This window comes from Hirundo rustica, chromosome 5, assembly GCF_015227805.2.
Source record: "Hirundo rustica isolate bHirRus1 chromosome 5, bHirRus1.pri.v3, whole genome shotgun sequence".
Classification (NCBI taxonomy): domain Eukaryota; kingdom Metazoa; phylum Chordata; class Aves; order Passeriformes; family Hirundinidae; genus Hirundo; species Hirundo rustica.
In genome coordinates this window covers 12,603,236-12,622,220 of record NC_053454.1, presented here as the reverse complement: position 1 = coordinate 12,622,220, position 18,985 = coordinate 12,603,236, and the positions used below count along the sequence as shown (strand labels likewise).

Sequence of the window (18,985 nt, the reverse complement as noted above, 5' to 3'; positions counted from 1 at the left end):
CATAGAATGAGGCCAAAAGCTTGGGGACAGGGGTTCCCAGGGAATAAGTGATCCAATGAACCATCTGTACACACATCATGCCTAATCAGGTAGGGAAAATAAAAATCATTAGATTATTAAAATCTTGAAATTTGGGAATCTTTTTTATTTCATGGATTTTTGGTGAAGATTAATGAATTATTTAGGCTAATGATAAGAAACATGCACTTACATTACTTGGATAATTTCCTTCTCTGCTGTTCTCTGGGGCTGTTTCTCTGTTTCTCTGCACTTATATAGTCCACTCAAAGCCTATGGAACACAAGTGGATAATACAACACAAATATTTCCAAAATTATCAAACTGGACATCATTTTTTGTGTGATTAAAAGAGAAAATTTAAAATACTGAGAAATATTAGAAAAGGGAATTCACTTCTTTTAGAAGGCCTCAACCATGTGTCATTGACACAAAAAATCACTTGGAAAATCTTTAGTCATGCAAGTTTGACTCTTCAGGTAAATTGAGGATTATAGTGCTCTTTTTGCACCTTAGCAGCCTTTAATTCTGTACACATATGAGTTTATGTGTGACCAAAGCATGCATTATTGAATAGATAAAATTCAGAGGGAAAAAAGGAGTGGATGAGCCTAACAGAACATCAGAAAATAACTTTCTGGTTAAGATTATGCAGCAGAAATTCAGAATCCTTTGCATAACAAGCACATTTCACTAAAGAAAATCCCTTTTAGAAAGGTCTCTTTTAAAGTAATATTAAATTGGAGCACCCCAGGAGAATATCAACGAGCAGCTGTTAGAACCCTCGCGGGCAAGCAGGCTCTTGTGCCTCCTGTCACATGCTCAAGCAGATAGGCAGGCAGAAATAGGTTAGTTTTGTGTTATTTATTATATTTTCAAACCTGTGGTAAATCAGCATTGTTGATATATACTAGAGAAAAAAATTAGAAAAGTTATTTGAGAAAGCCCAGGTTTAGCATTGAGCAGAAAGCTAGAGGTGACACTATGGTGACTACATTAATTTAACTATTTTTCCTTTTCCAAAATTCTGTTTCTTAAAAATGTGTGCTTTTATATTTTTCCTGGTTCAAAAATCAATATTTGTTAAAAATGTGCATTCTCAAAGATTCAGAACTTCAGGACTCACTATTGCTTCAAGAGTGGTTAAGCTAAGAGCTGCTTCCATAAAATACTCTGTATTTGGATGAAACAGTATTTTTTGAGAGAAGTCCTGTTGTGAAAACCTCTTAAGCATGTCAGGTCAAAATCCAATCTCTGGTCCTGAAACAGAACCATTTAAGTCAGCGGGATTTCATCAGTGCAGCTCAGAATAGAATTTGCCCATTAGCATGTTTAAAGCATTTGCTCACTGCCAGAGTTCTACCTTAATTCACTTTTCTGAATAAACTTCAATTTCAGCACTCAAAAGCAATTTAATATTGTGGGCAAATGAAATTATTTCAATCATAATGTGAAGAAGCAGAAAGGGTTAAGTGATTGCAAATGAAATATAACTAAATAAGGATGTTATTTAATTTTGAAAATTCTAAATGTGTGCTACATGTTTGTAATAGAGCATACGGCCCCTTCTTGGCCTTAGGGATTTAGAGCTAGCTCTGCTTTGGCTGAACACAAATGCTGGAAATCAGCTAAAAACCACCAGTTCTAGCTGAAGAATGACATGGGACCCATCCCACAGGAGCAGAGGAAGAAGAAACAGGTTTCCTCTAGCCATCTTAATGGGCACTTAAAGGTTGAAATATAATTTTTGCCCCTACCTAGTGAAATGGATTTTTTTTCTTATACTGAAATTAGCTGTAGAGTTTGTCCAGAAAGGAAGAATAAAGATTTCTTTGGAAGGAAGATTAAAGCTTTATGTCGTTATCTGGATGGCCCTATTTACTCAAATTGTAGAGACAACTAAGGGGTCAGAGCTGGTATTAACATGGAACTACTTGAGATCAAGCTACTGAATTCAAGCAGAAAGATAGAAAATGTTACTCTCTAGAATGAATATAAGAGCCAATAAAGATGTTATAAAAGAGCATGACAAGGAGCTGTATGGACAGACAGAGATGTAAGATAGTGCCTCTTCTAAAAACCGCTTCAAATCAAACAACTGAAATTGCTTTCCAGGCAGGTAAGGGTCCTCATGCTCAGTCTCCTGACGCTTCATCTAATTCAGACTTCACCTGAGACTTCAGATGGATACTTCCTTACTCGATCTGGGCTCTGCAACAGGTAAAGAAGGTAGTAAAAATTCCTAAGCAGTTATGGCTATATGTACCACAAAATAGAACGGAAAATTAATTATGATGTGAAACGATTCAACCAACTTAAGCTAGCAGGTAACTCATCGAATGGTCTGTGTTTGCCATCTAGTGGTACAAAGCCAAAATTCTTTTCTGCTGCATGAGGGCAGATGCAACTGCTGAAATCTCCTGTCTCAGAAACAAACCTCTCCCACATGGAAATATTCCGGCTCTCGGGATGATGGCGGTGATAAGTGTACAACTGTCCTTTCAGGAATAAGGAGCAGAAGTTTTTCAGCCCTTGACCCACCAGATTTAGGACTAGTTAATCAACAAATTAGCAAGGGTTATCCAGTAATTAATTGATCTGTAGCTCCAATATCCTGGTTACTGCTCCAGTCTCTCAATCTTGCAGGTGCAGATTCTAGGAATATTTGGGCACCCAACTTTTCACTGTTTTCTGTGAGAATACAAGCAGGGTTTTGAGATTATATTCAAGCATATCACAGGGTTTTGAGATTGTATTCTTGTAAACCACACTTTAAAAACTCTCAGCCAAAGGCCCTCCAGATTTCTAGAGGCTTCAGCTTTGCTTTATAGAATTTCTGTATGAAAACATATGATTATTTTCCAACCAGGAGACTGATCTACAATGAAATTAGTTCGTTAAAAAATTGTGCAGGGAGTACATACCATTCTGGCACTGGAACACATATACCTAAATATGAGCTGTAAGACTAGTTTTTTCTCTTAAAACATTTCAAGAATATTTGAATGAAGAATTAAGTAAAAGGATTAATTTTATTTCTCAGTTATGTCATAGAGTAAATACAAGAAAATTAATATAAATATACCTTATCAGGAAAAATTATACACAACGTGATATCTAATCATATATGTTACTCACCTAGATTTCTTGCTATTTATATCTATCCACAAAATGATAATGATATATTGTTTTTCATCAGTAATAAAGAACTTTAAACTAATTCTCACACCTCATTTATCAAGCAAATATTTGTAGGTTTTACCATTAAAAAAAACAAAGCTAGGAATTAAGAGTTGGAGTTTTCCTAATATATCTGTGATTCAGGAGAAGCTCTTTCTGGGATCTTCTGTTCTAAGTCATACAGAATTTTTTGTAAACCCCTTTCACAAGTCACAATGAATGGAAACAAATCCATACAAATTGTATAGAGCACAAATCCCAGTTGACTAAAACAAAGAGTAATGAGATTGAATTAACTTTACTATGTTGTGTTAATCATATTAACACTAATATGATACTGAAAAGTGTATTTATAAAATAATACCACATACATAACAAAACATGTGGAAAGAAAAAAAAAATTACATGCTATTAGCTACGGTCCCTTCTTTAAAACAAATTATTGAATCTTCTATTTATTGGGCAGCTGCTGCATTCACTCATTCATTCATCCACTCCCACAACTGTTATTTATGTAATTAATTATTCAATCAATTGTTCACTGAGGGACCGTATATGCTCTATGTTTTACAATTGACCTCAAAGAGAGAAGCAGCTGAATGCATCCGATAGAAAATAGAAAAAGGCATCGCAAGGTTCACAACAATTATCCAGGGTTCAAAGCCGAAAACTATTTCTTCCAGTCCATTGTCATATTCCGGGCGGCACCCGAACGCCGGTGGTATCCACAGCTGCAGGGAAAGAACGCGAGGCCAATATTAATCACCAGCGGTACAAGTCAATAGCCCCTAATGACTGTGACTTCACTGTACTGCAGATTGGCTCCAGGAATCCCTAAGAAACCCTTCCTCCTGGCTACTGGGGCACGCTGCTGGAACAGGGGTTCAGCTGCTGCTACAGTTTTTGGACCGTTAGTGAAAGGAGCCTCCTATATTCCACATTTAAATAAACTTTGTTCCCCAAAAATATATTCACTTCTTCCATAAGCAAAATTTACTGCCCACAAGCTATAGAACCATGAAATTTTAATATACTTTTCAGACTTAAAAGGATGGGGAGCTTTTGGGTATTAACTTGTGAACTACATTCAAAATGTCTTACCGAAAGGTTGCAGAGGAATAAAAATGCAGCGATGTTCTTCAAAATTCTCCTCTTGTTGTTAGTAACTGAGTTTCTATGGCAAAATGAGAAATCTGAGGCTGAGTGCATGACCAAGCTATTGTCCTGCCTTGTTTCTTCTTTGGCAACACTTGCACCATCGTTTTCTCTCCCACAGATGCTGCCCTTGAACAGACAGGGTATGTCACCGCTGTCACGAGCAGCTCTGCCACTGTAGATCTCTTTGTACAAGGGGTTGAGGGACAAGGTGGTCCCCCGGGATATTGTCACTATTCGAAGAGTTTTAATGTTGTCATTTACCTTTTCCTGCTCACGGTGGATGGATTCAATGATAAAGAGGTTCTGAATATATTTCTCAATAATTACCAGGACGGAGTAGGGCAGGTTATACCATGTGTATTTGGGATGACCTTGGGCACAGATAATGGCGAGGATCGAGCCCCAGGAGAGCAGCCAGGACCCTGCAGCTGTGCCCACCAGGAGTTCTGCATCCAGTTTTCGAGCGGGATTCTTGGAATTATCCAGTGATCTATCTTCCAGCCTGTAGATGAGAAGGGCGACGATTCCAGCTGTGCACATGAGAGCCAACACGAAAATAGCGTGCAAGTAAAACATAGTGAGTGCTAGCTCGCTTTTGATTTTTGAACCTCCAATCTGAATTAAATACACAACCACTATGGCTATTGTGCTAGTTAACACGATTAGTCCAAAAATCATCCCAACAGTTATGCCGTGGAATTTGAATGGAGTTTTGTTTTGCTGGTGGTGCTCAACTTTGCGGCCGATGTTCTTCCACAGGACATAGAGCATTGTGGATGCTAGGATGTGGTACTCTATATTAAAGGGATATAGGTAATATATTCCTTGAGAAAATATCGAGCAGAGAGTTGTTGTCGTGCAATTGCACTGAGGCGCATGATCATCTAGAACTAAAGGAGAAGGAGAGATTAGTTATGTGCATTATAAAGATTCCTTGGTTTAAGTGAATAAATAAAATATAAATAAAATAATGAATTGCAAAAGGTAATATTTCAGTCAAACACCACCCAGTTACCCACCTAAGAAAAAGCTTCCCCATGTTTCACTGGAGTTTGAAAGCAGAAGGCATCCCCAGGAGTTGTCATAGAACAGCCTGGGTTGGAAGGGACCTTAAAGATCATCTATTTCAAACCCTCTGCTGTGGACAGGGAACCTTCCACTAGACCAGGTTGCTCAAAACCCCATCCAACCGGGCCTTGAACATTTTCAGGGATGGAGCATCCACAGCTTCTCTGAGCAACCTGTTCCAGTGCCATAACACCCTCTCAGTGAAGAACTTTTTTCTTTATACCCTCCTTACTTTAAATGTTTGCTGAATATAACTTGCACCAACTCGTCAATGGAGAAAATGATTAATTAGTAAAAAAAAACCCCAGAGCAATGTCCTTATCTTGTAAAACAGTAGTGCTGTGGTTAATATTCCTTTGAGGTCATATTCCTTTGAGCCATCCCACTGAATCCTTTAGGATCACAGGCTACATGCTATCACTTTCCTAGAAGATTTGCAAGATTATCCATGCTTTTTTTTTTTTACAAACAACTGAGTAAGTAGCAAACTCTTTTCAACACTGTTATGTTAATTTATTACTGTGATTTAATAATAAAGTGGTTCCTTAGTAATGATCCTCAGTGATGTTATTCCTCAAAAGAAATGTTCTCAAAAATCTATTTGTTTGGAACTTAGAAGAAATCTACTGACTTGAGCACATATATGATAATGATCATATAGCATTTCAGCATCAGCTAGTTACAATGTGCCTCAGCATGACTATGTTGACATAGTCATGATTGACTCAGCTACATCCTATAATGACAGTATTTTGTATGAGTGTGCTAAAGCAGTAATTTCAAAATGCACCTTTTGCTTACCGATAGTTATGTTCCCAAAACCAAGTGTGATTAGTCTTTCTTTATGCTCGTTCAATTGGTGTTTTGACTCGGTTAACACGCCATTTGTCCACAGGAGCAAATTTGTGAAAACAGAATGGATAACACCAAACCTACAAAATAAATCAGTTATTGCAGGAATCTGCACAGACTGTATCTCATGAAATATGTGAAATGAAATGGATTAGCTTTCTGTGTACAAGCTAAATGGCACTATTTATTTATCAATGCATGAGGAAGGTTGAAAAATCACTATCAATCTCTAAAGTCACTGAATATCAGACTTCCAAAGCCTTACAGGAATGTAATATATTAAATGGCCTAATGTATTAAACTATTAATAGAATGCTTTTGTTGTTTCTTATGCTCTCTTACATGATGGGTTTTATTCTTTGGGCCAGGCAAGCTTTGTGTTAGTGATTGAACAGTCTGAACAGGATTATTTGTTTGCAAACCATATTTCACAGCCTTCTGCAGTGCTCCTTCATATTCTGTGTCTGATCTTTCTTCACAGATACCTCTGCCTTCTCCAAATTCTAACCCATGCATTTTTGTCTCCTGCAGGGAGCTGAAGCTAACAGAGGACTTTATTCCATTCAAAGTACTACTACAAATGCGGGTAGGTCTCCATGCATTTTTGAGACTCCTGGCCTCTGACAAGCCATCTCAGCTTGGTGGAACAGAATAGCATTGGAGAAAGAAGTGTATTAATAGTTCTGAACTTCCTAATAGAATCCAGACAAAAATTGTCCTCCATTGCCAAGCAGTCTCTTTTTTTTAGGAGGTCATTTCTCTATCTCTTTCCTAGGCACAATTCTTTCACCTACCAGTGCCAGGTGTTCTCCTGCACCCGAGGCTGTTCGTGTTTCTTCACCAAGAAAGAGTTCTTTATTACAACACTCTTCTCAATGATAATTTTGCAGTTAGAAATTTTTAAACAGACCTGATAGCACAGCTGACATTGCAAAGCCTTCTGTAATCACTCTTCCTGAGCATGGGGCTTGAACGCTTACCCAAGAGAGCAGAACAAATGGAGAACCTTCACCACAGATGACGTTACTGAGCAAATTTATTTTACCTCCTATAGAAACTGGTCAGATCATTGATAGCTTTAAACAAATACTTTGAAAATTACCACGTTTGCTTCTTTGTGTTCCATGTACAGACAGATTAATGTACATTAATCTGCCTTCTCACAAAACCAGAAAACACATTGGATCAGATTTGGTACATATGATACCACCAGGGAGGTTGTGTATCCAAGTGCATGTGCACAGATGCATCTACCACAGCTGTGAGGTGTGGTTGACATGCCTGAGGGATGGGATGCCAGAAGGACCTGGATGAGCTCAAGAAATGGCCCTATGGGAATTTTATGTGGCTCAAAAAGGCCAATGCAAGGTCCTGCACCTGGGTCAAGGCAAGCCCAAGTATCAACATGGGCTGGAAACATTCAAGGCCAGGTTGGATGGACCTCTGAGTATCCTGATCTAGGTGAAGGTGTCCCTGGTTAGTGCAGAGGGGTTGGACTAAACAGCTTTTAGAGGTTTCTTCCAATGCAAACTATTCTATGAGTCTAAGACCTAGTTTTAAAAAGGTGCTTTCCATAAAATCAATATAAAATACCTCAGTTACATTGCATTGACTGCAGGTTGGTGATACAGGTTCCCTTTCAGTAGGTAAATAAATAAAACATAATACAATGCATTGTCTTAAGACACATACATGATGTTTCCTTCCTAAGTGACTATGTAGCGTCACATATCCCCATTTTCCTCTCATGTCCTCAGGCTCTTTTCCTGCCCAAGGTGTACCCTAAAGGCCTTTCAATCAATATCTACTTTATTCTCTAGCTCTGTCCAATCTCTGTTTCAGGTCAGCCTTCCCAAGGCATCAATGGGAAAAATATATGTATTCTGTCACTCTTCTTTATTACAAAATATCAATGCAGGTTAAATAAGAGTAAATGGAGTTACTTTCTATTTAACTGTTCTATTTCTTTCTACTTAATGTAATCAAGATGAGAATCAATCTCTGTATATTTTCACTGTCCCTCATACAATGAAAGTTTGGTGTTAAAGCACTGTACAGATGTACACCTATTAGTATGCCAGATGAGGATCAGATCCACATTACCTTTCAAGTGTTTTGAAAGACTGGATAACATCCTTTGCATGACACCACAGAAAATATACCTGAATGGAAGAAATGCAGAGAAATATCATTACACTAATGAGCATGTGATACACTCAGAAAGGAAAGTGCATCTGTAGATAGACGTTCCAATGGTTAAAACATCTGATGATTTAAATGGAGGTACCTCCATCTCCACACATGTGAAAAAGCTCATGATTTCCTGTGATATTTACACAGAACCTGGGATTTCTTACATGAAAAATCAGTGGCTTAACAGTAGAAAGTCTAAGCATCACCAAAATATTTTTTCCTTCTGACTCTGAAGAGAATTTTATTTCAATGACAAATGAAACAAAGCCACTGGCTGTGGACAGAGGTATGATTGCTGCAGGGCATGGTGATGCTAAGTTTGAACAATTTATGGAATATATTAAATTCTATGGAGGGAAAGAGATTGATGAAAGGATGCCAGACTTGACTAATCAAACAACAGGTGCCCAGGAAGCATGAGAAAAAATTGTACTAACTGCCTGAGAGACAACTGATTAAGAACACAGCAGTTGCACTCAAGGATAGTGCAGAACACTCAAACAAGGGATAAAAGAGAGAGACAACAATAATAAGTTAGCAAGTCAAGGGCAAAGAGGAATAAAATTAAAACTCTGTGAAAGCATAATGGAGACCTCAGAAAGAGATTGCTGCAGAAATGAAACAAGTGTGGGTAGGTTCAAGAAGAACTATACCAGTATTCCTCAGGGATGTTAGGGTGACACTGGGAGTCTGTTTACTCCCAATAGTTCCTAGGATACTGAATTCAGCAGTAGGTGAATTATTAGGGGAAAAAGAGTCCTAAGACTTCTCTTAGAAACCCACCTGGTTTGGTGTTCCAGAAAGGGTCTGAGAAGTGACAGAAACTTTGGGTTCTTCTTCAGCAACCAGATTAACTGGAAGCCCATATTTCCACCGCATCCATTACTGTAGGATGCCTTCACAGCCACTGTTTCTGAGGCATTCAATGGCTCATTTTGGAAAAAAAGCTAGGCAAATGCAGTTCTTTATGGCTCAGCTATGGTACCCAGCAATAACAACTCCTCTAATGAAGCATTTATCAATGAGGAGTGGCCACTGTAAAATGCTAGATGTTAAGACTAAAATAGTTCATGTAGGCTTCAACTGAAATCAAATTGAAATGACCTTAGTCTCTAGTGCCATATTCAATTTCCCACCCTGGGATAAATGCAGTAAAATCTGACAGCAGTTCTGAAACCATTCTTTAAAACTTACAAAAACGTAAGTTTTGAAGACCTGTTCAGACACAAGATATTGGGAAGAAATAGGAAAAGTCAGTCTTTGTGCTAAAGAAATAACATAAAATCCAGTTTTCACTCACAGAATACTCATTGCCTCAAGGGGACTTTCGTCTGTAGAAGAACATAATACACAGCTTGCCCTGGGAAGGCAGGTACATGTTAGTTCATATATGGGTGCAGAATGTATATATTAATTTAATGGCATGTATCAGGATGCCTCACTTAGAGTAAATGACAAGAGAATCTGATATATATCTGATAGAAAAAAAAAATATTTGGTTTTTAGATTACACATATTAGAGATGTTCTCTGCTCTGATTTCATCCACTGTTTCAAAGACATAAGAAGATTTGTCTTAGGTAATAGGTATCTGGTTAATTACTTTTTAAATTCAACTTTTTCTCTGATTGCTCAGGCTAACATTCAAGTGTTCGTTATTTTAAGCTCTGTAGATGATAAATTCAGTGACACGAGGTGATGTAAAATTTAAATTAAAATTTTTGTTGCCTTTGTTCAGCATTTTTATTTGTCATTCTCCTACACTCCTGTTCATTGTGGCTGGAAACCTTGTCAGCTCTGGGTCACTGGCTGTAGTGAAGAACACTCTGTTCAGGTCAGCAAGGCAGAAGGGCTCCATTTCATTGGTTTGTTTTTCAGAGATGAAGTAAAGAAGTTGCAAGACGTGGAGAGTGGATATTACAAGAATGTGAAATTAAGATTCCGTCAACCAACTCAGAATTTCACCCTCAGAGAAAAACATAGATGGGGTGAGAGTTACTGTTTATTTTTTTTTTTTTTTTTTTAACTGTTGAAGAAAGCAGAAAAAGTAGGGTTTTCAAAAGCTCATTTACATGCAACCACAATTGCTAGAAAAACGTTTCCTTCCAAATGACTTTGACCTCTTGGAAAATTCATAAAAGTGCCTGACTACGATTGAGTATCTCAGTTGAGTGGCTTTTCCTTTTCTTCTTCCCTAAAAACCTGCTTACAAGGGTTCAGCTATGGAGTGCCACCACACACTGTAGACCCAAAGCCCTGCACCAAACAGGAAGCTGGAACATTTCACAGGAGTCACTATGTTTGTTACTGTGCAGCCACTGATGTGAGCAACCCAACGCTTCTAGAAGGAACATCCGTGCTCGTTTGTTACAGGAAAGTTGTGCAAGTGTTTTAGGAGCAGCTAGGAAAGGGTTTGCTCCCGTTAACTGACCACAGCCACACCTCTAACCACAATGGAACATCAGGTTAGACAGAGTGAATTAAACTTGTGTGACAAGTCCTACATACATAAATAAGGCAATTATCTTTAGCCAAAATACTAATTTCAGCCTGAAAATTCTGAAAATTCTGTATGTAACTTCAACTAGACAAAAAGACCATATAACTTCAACTACAGGAGAACATTTTTTTATTATTCTTTTTTTCAAACCCATGTTTGAAACCCATGAATTTTATGGCTAAGCAACTTCAGGTTGAAAAGCTTGAATTTACTATACATGCCCAAGCATTTAGTCCTTAAAAGTATTCTGTGTTATGTTTACAAATCAAATTAGCTTTAAGTCTACTGATGACAAGATGAAATATACTTTTTGTAAGAAACAGAGATTAATATAAAACAGCAACCAGTGACTTTTACCTGTAAGATGGTGTGGACAGCATGTGTAACAGGAAAAATGCCTTCAGTCGGTGATAAACAGTTTGAAAAATCAATATAATATCCAATTTTAAAGGAATCCAGAATTAAAGTGATCACCGCAAATAATGTAATCCCACCTACAAATGAAAAAGATATTAAAAAATTTTAATGTATAGTTATAGTATCCAGAGACTATTTGTAAAATACACAAAAATCTGTTTAGGGGAATGAAAGTTGATCAATATCTGTGTTCTTGTTTAGGAAAATAAGGCTGGATCAATGCTCATGAAGATAACTGACCCCATGAAATAAGTGCCTGTAATTTGTGGCAGCCTCTGCCCAGTATGTTAAGCAGGGTCACACTGGACAAGCCCTGCACGGTGAGTGAGGAGTCGCCAGCCCTGCACTGCGCAGGACATTCAGCACCTTGCATAGTGCCCAGCTCCGGGCAGGATCAGCCTCCCAAGTGACAGTGGCACTGAAGCAGCCATAAGAGCATGAATTAGTGCCCTTGTCAGCCCCGAAGCAGCCCGGGCAGTCCTGGGGGCTGAACAATCACCTGACAGTCTCCCGGCCCAGAAGCTCGACAGTGGGCAGTGACACAATCACTTGGTGTGACCTCCCCATGGCTCGGGGGTCACACTTCAGTTCAGGGACTGTTACAGTGTGTTAATTTGGTTAATATTGTGTTTCATTTGGTTTGTAATGTTTTCCCTGTTCCCCTTACGTGGTTTGTCCCTGCCTGGCCGCGCCCATCCCTCACACTGGGATGTAACCCAACTCTGTTCCACTCCCACCTTGTCCCTGGCTGGGCAGTGGCTTGTCCCTGCCTCTGGGCCCTGCCCCCTGGGAAAAACCCCCGGGATGGGTAGGGCCTCGCTCTCTGGCACCGGCGGGGATGGGAAGGAGCTAAAAGAGCTCCGGCTGGCAGGAGCAGGACCCCAGGATAGAGCCATGATATCCCCCCGGTGAGGGAGCAGGCTCTGTGTCTTTGGCCATCGACGGTCGTCTGGGTCTCTCAAGAGAACCACCACAAGGGACCACAACCACAATGAGCTGTATGGTTTGCTCTCCCAGAAAGGAACCAAATATTTGATTTCACTACCTATATTTTACACACACACACACACAAATATCCCAGCATATTAGTCTAAATACCCTAAAGAACTTGGAAATACATTTCCCTTTTTTGCTTCTTTGTTTGTTTGTTTGTTTATTTGTTTGTTGGGGTTTTTTTTGTTTGTTTGTGGGTTTTGCGTGTGTGTGTTTTGTTTAGTTTTTGTTATTATTGTGTTTGTACCTGTATGACTAAATACAATTGGCTACAAGACTACTGAACCAAACTAAGGCCTCCGTTTCCTTGGTTTTGGTTCGTTTTGAGGGTTTGTGGTTTTTTGGAGGTTTGGGAGGGGATTTTTTTTTTTTTTTTAAGCTTTTATTCAAGCAAGTTTTCACTGGTTTTAATTTGAACTTATTTGAATGAAGACTAGATAAAAATTTATCCATGCACATTAACCAGGCCTTATAATATAAACCAGCATCAGTATCTTAATCTTTCTTTACAATTCCTCACAGAGTAAATATCATCAAGAGTGTTGACTTTGGTGAATATTTATCTTTTATATGGGGCCACAACCTAACTTCCATAAAAGTACCATGTGTTCCACTTGACTTGTGGTAGTAAAAAGTAACACTAAATTAAAAAATTATTTAATTAATACCTTTATTGTCAAAGTTGCATTGATAAAAAATAAGTAGAATTATATACACACATTGTAATTTTGTTTATTATTTCATTGACCCTTTAAAATGAAACAAAAATAGACTTCAGAAACCTTTTTAATACAAGGGCATGAATTCCGCTAGGATTTTATGTTTCTGTTTTACAGTCGCTCTATAATAAAAACACTGTCAAATTACTGATGGAGTGTAATTTTTACCAAGAGCTAAAAACTTTTGGTTTTAAGTTGCAAAACCTAAAACCTCAGCTCTGCACTTCATGCATGTGTATAATCCCACACAGTTGTTTGTTTGTTTGTTTGTTTAATTTATGCTTCTTAGGCCAGCTAATTTGTATTCTAAAACATGTAACATGTTTTTAAATAGAGGTGCCTTTTTCATTGTGTGTGCACGTAAATGGTATTATAGAATACAAAATTATAGGCTATTCTTGAGATCGGATGATATGTTTCCTTCTTTATCTAAAAAATGCTAATAATTCTGAAATAAATTAGAATTTCTGGTTTTGATTATATAATTATAAACATAACTGATTATAAATCACTCTGCCTGAGGTAACTAGACATGCTCTGAGCAAGATATTAGATTAGATGATCTTCAGAAATCCCTTCCTACCTGAATTATTCTAAGATTGAGTTTGCAATTTATGGTTTATTTAGAAAATGTGCAGGAAACAGCCTATTTGAAATGTGTCAGTTTGAGGGACTTCACATGTGTTATGATTGTTTCAATAAGAAGGCAAAAGCTATCTTCTGAAGCAAAAAGGTTATAAATTAATCTTTTCCCTGACCCCCAGGGGTTAGAAAACTTTATATGACTCTTTTAATTGTAGATTGTTTCATTTATTCAAATGGTATTTAGATATTTCTACAGTCACCCAGGTGGCCACACTACAAGTGCCTAGAAAGTGTCCAACATACTTATTTATGGGCTTCAAAAGAGAACTATTGTACTATTTTTCTTAATCAAAAATCAAAGCACAACCATAATGACCATGCATAAGGTATATTAATAGTTTTTCTGTCAACTTTTTGTGATGGAAACTTCAGTACTATGTATTAATACTAAATGGACACCAGTAAATGCAAGGAAGATAATTCCACCACTTAGTTATTCCATTTAAAATTTTAAGCAATGTAAAATAATTGCTATTGAGAGCTGGTTTTTCTTTTCAAGCATTTGTTGAAACTTGTGTGTCTTAAAGGATCAATAATAGGATTTTCAATATTGCTAAGTGCTGGCTCATTTCTTCCTAGTAACCATCAAGAACAAAAAAACGTAATGATACAGTCACAAAAATAGCACTCTTGCTTTAAAGTATTGTTCAAAAGACTGGCAATTCAATGCAGGCAGTAAAAAAGATGCAAGTTGAAGTCTGTCAAGAGCTTTTAAGTTGACCAGTTGTCAATGCTTTAAACAGAAATTGTGCTGTTAAAGAATGTGATAAAATAAATCTGTTTGTGAAGCCAACTGACTTTCATTTTGTGTTCTCTGGCTCACTTCACTGAACTTTCCCAAAAACTGGTCAGAGAGCTTTTCCTAACAGGAGAGAACATTTGGAATAAGTCAAGGAAAGACTTCCTAAGGTTTCCTGTGGATATTTGTGTCAAGATAACTGTGTTGTGTTAAAGACACAAACTTTTCTCTGCCACAAACTTTTCCCACATTCAGACTCTAGGAGTGGTTCTTGGTCAACCACACAGGTGGGAAGACAACCAAGCTGAATTGTTCACACAACTGACACCTTGGTGCAGAAAGGCTCGAGGAAACCTTCCTGCAAGCAGTTCTTGCAAACTGATCATCTGTTCTTCTAGCATTGCTGAGCATGTACAAGGAGTCAGTTATAGGAGGTTTTTGTTAAGTCATTCAATTTCAACGTTTATCAGAGCAAAATGATCTAAGCAGGCAACTGCCACACTTTTACTAAAATTATATTCATAATTTGAAAGGATTCATGAAAATGCACTCATTTTGTAGTGTTTAATACAAGGACATTTGCTCTCACAATTACAGCAAGGAGATATTCTTCAAAAGTAGCTGATAGAGCTACTAAAAAATTGCAGAAACTTTCTGTGGAGGAACTCAGACAAAATATGTCTGTCCCACTGCATCCTCCCCTTTCCTTTATGGACTTTTGATCTTTCAGGTAAAAGACTATGACAAAAGCACTGATAAAGAGGAGGGCAAGGGGGATCTTGGCAGAGGAGTTTTTCCTTAGCTCAAATAAGTTTTCTTTTACCAACAGAGGATAAAGGAGTTGCACAGACTTGTTGTAACTACGAGAAACTACCAAGAATAGGAAAGTGTAGGTCATTCCCTAAGGGGAAATTTGTTGAATTGCAGCCTAGACATCCAAGAGAAGCCATGGAAGCCGCACCACCTGAGAAGCCAGTACAAAGAGCCATCTTGTGCTGGTAAAAGAAATGGATAAGGTAACCTAGTAGTTCAATCCAGGATCTTATTTCTAAGTTTCTGTGACTCCTTATATTCTGTAGGACAAATGAAATGCTGTGAATGCGGTGCCAAAAGAAAGAGGGCTGGGGATCCTGCTGTACTTACCCATGCTAGGCAATATTTATTCCATATTTAGGAGGGGAAAGCTGCCCTCTGAGTAACAAAAGCTTAGCTTGGTCCAAGGTAGGATCAAATTAAGCCTTGCATGAATTTCAGGAGGTTGTAAGCCACATAAGCTAATAAAGGAAAAATTCTTGAGAGATAGATATTGCCTTGAAAAATAGTAAATAATCAAGAGGAACAATTCAACAGTTGATATGGGAACTCCATAAATTTCAGGAAAGAGTTTTCAGGCCATGGCTGTACATTAGACATTTTGGGGAAAAAAAATAGGTTTTCTGTCAGGAATCCTAACACAAATGTTAACAGTTGCAAAGAAAATAAATGATACACAAGCACTGAGACAGAGAGCAAACCACATTTCCACAGTACAACCTTACTTTTCAAAATAATCAGGTGTCAGGTGTTCTTGGAATTTTCATTTAGATATTTCATTAGCTGCTGTGAAAGTTAGCGGTTGTCTCATTGTCAGTAAGTAGGAAACATTTTATGGGAAAGTGATGCCTTTAACTTTCATGTTTTTCAGATTCTGTGCTGCCTAGGGGTGTAGTTCTGAGCCTCATATTAAGTGCTAGTAAGCTCTCTTCACAGAATACGTAGACAAAACAAATTCTTTTCCTGCTGAAGACCAAGGACAACTTTCAGCCCAGCAGCATAAACAGCGGTGGACTGAAGGGAGGAACAAGAAGAATGAGACCCCACAACCTGAAGCTGTAATTGGACAATTAAACCCCAAAATGCAAACAGACCAAAATTTGTAAAAATGTAAGATCAGCCGTTTTGTGACCACTTTAAGTCCAGCTTGGGTGTAGCCCTGTTCAGGCCGTGTCCTGCCCAAGGTGTACCCCTAAAGGCCCTTCAGTAAATATGTATTTTATTCTCTAGCTCTGTCCAGTCTCTGTTTCAGGTCAGCCTTTCAAGACATCGAAAGCTGTCAGAACATTGCACTTAAATATTTACTTTCAAATCTATTATTTACAGTGCTGAGACTGGAAGAAGCTGTTAAAACTGGGATTGCTTATTATTCCACAAGCACTGATGTAGGCTATGTCTTTTCCTTGGTACCCAAAAAAACCAGCATTCCTGTCACTACGACTGTGATGTGCTCCCCAAACACCTTATCTCAATATACCTCTATATCCTCACTCTGGTATGTGCCTGACTCTGCAGATAAGGGCCAGCACATCCCACCACTACCCTCACAAACTTATATACTTTTTCTGCAAGCTAATGTTCTGTTTAGATTCCTTGTTTAACTGCTTTATGTACTAATTACAAATTGATCTGCTCAGGGATTTTTTCCTCTTCCATCTCTAGATGTTTCAAAAGCATCCCTGTACACATATAAACAAGAATCTCTGATATACATTGGTATAGAGAGCACTTGAGGACCTTTCTGACTGGTACTACCACAAACTAAATTGCATTACCATCTGGAAAAGGTGATAATCCCTCCAAAAGAGGTGCAAGACACCAGCAAAATTGCCTCTTCCACTAGCTGTATTTCATTTTTCAAATTTCACCAAACTAGCCTGGTAAGGAAGAAAAGTGTCAGAGCTTTCAGCACTATAAATGGCAGGTTGGAAAGTGAGGATGTTTAGCAAACAGCTTCCCAATACAATCTCCTAGTAGGTTCAGCTTATGCATATATTTACTTTAGAGTGCACTGCGTGTGCATTCAGTTCGTGAATACCAGGATGCCTGCCGGTAGGGATGGAGAGGGTGACAAAGAGGTAGCAGACACAGGTGATGGCACAGGTGTCCCTTGTGCCGTACCACTCTGCGCTATCGGCCCGTACTTACACTTCAGCCAGCGGGCTCCGGCGTGCGTGTCCTTGTCCCGGATCAGCCGCCTCTGCGTGCAGCTCCTGCAGAGGTACCACAGCATCCACAGCAGCTGGATGAGCATCAGCGTGATGAGGTAGGAGAGCAAGTGGCTCTTGCTGATGCCCACGGCATGCACAGCCCAGGCGAAGGTGAGCAGCAGCCCGGCTAGGAAGAGGTTGATGCCGTACTGGCTGCTGAGGATCTCGGCGTTTTTCTGCGGGTAGCTGCCGCCCACCGCGGGGCACCCGGCGGCTTGCTCCATCTCCCACGCCGCCGGCCAGGGGCTGCAAGCAGGCGGCCCCGCGTTCCCCGGGGAGCCCCGAGGCCGCTGCTGGCCCGTCCCCCATCGCTGCGGGGGCGGAGCGGGGCCGCCGGCCCTGGCCGTGCCCTGCCCGTGGGAGGGGGTCCCCGGCTGCCGGGACAGCCCCGCGCTCCCCGCTGCGGGAAAGGCTGCTGAGGTTCTGCGGGACATTCTCGTTGCGAGACGGACAACAGCCGGGGTCCGGGGTAAGGGGAAGTCACTCTGTTCGGAGCCAGCCTTGCGCGGCTGGCTTTGGTGAGGGCCGTGAGGATATGTCTGCATTGAGAGACGTGTGCGGTGTAACACGTTCCCTGTCCCATGGACAGGAAGACGCGGAAGACACCGTTTGGTGAACAAACCCCCGGCTCGACGGCTGGAAAGCCGAGAAACGGCCAAAACCCGGGATTCGGCGGGGCTGGAGCCGGCCCTGCAGCCCAGGAGCCACAAGCTGCTGATGGAGCTCTTTTGGGCAATCGGTACTTTCATTGTAGGACAGAACCGGGGTTTTCACAAATTCTCTAGACCTTTCAAAAGTGGTAATTTACCTTGGTTTTTTAGAAAGTCCGGTTCTGACAACAGTACAATAGGAATTCCTAGGTGGAGAAGCAACTAATGAGCTCAAAGCAACTAATGAGCTCAAAGTAGCAAAACCTTCTGCAGAATTTAGTCCACTTCTTATATATTCATTTTCCCAATATTTATACACATTTTCAGTATTGACCCTTTTCTACTTAAACTGAATTCTCTTCACTTTAGGTATTTGGGTGCCAAACACAGCTTGGAGGCCAAACACCAATATAGACTGGTCCTTGCCCTGGTCAAGCAGGTCTTACATTTTTGCTCTGTAGCTGTTGATCGGATATTGATTACCCAAAACATTGTTTTTTATAGTGAGTGACCCACACCTTGAATGAAATTAAGTTACCAGTTCAACTGCAACAACAACAAAAAAGGAAGATATATGGAAAATGCAGCATCTATTTGCTCCTTCTTCTGTCAAAGGAATAATTTTAAGCTTTTTCTCTTCTGAAGCCAGAAATTTATAGAGGGGTTTTTCTCATATAACAAAGGGCACTTTTGAACTTACATGTAAGTGTCTGGGGTTCACAAGTCTCTTAAAGAACAGTGAAGAAAAACAAAATGGCAGAAAGGTGGAATGAGTGAATTCTGGACAATCACCTGTTTAGACATACATAAAGAAATAGTAGTTCCTGTCCT

General features: G+C 39.4%; 1 protein-coding gene across 1 annotated transcript; it reads right to left on the bottom strand.

The window, feature by feature from the left end:
- Positions 1-3,066: 3,066 nt before the first annotated feature.
- OTOP1 (otopetrin 1) lies at positions 3,067-17,774 on the bottom strand. Its single transcript, XM_040064966.2, has 6 exons — positions 17,443-17,774; positions 11,326-11,462; positions 8,380-8,438; positions 6,226-6,356; positions 4,300-5,246; positions 3,067-3,929 (listed from the first exon to the last, which is right to left on the bottom strand). The coding sequence occupies exons 1-6, from the start codon at positions 17,726-17,728 to the stop codon at positions 3,759-3,761; spliced, it is 1,731 nt and encodes a 576-aa protein (XP_039920900.1). The 5' UTR covers positions 17,729-17,774; the 3' UTR covers positions 3,067-3,758.
- Between the last annotated feature and the right edge of the window lie 1,211 nt (positions 17,775-18,985).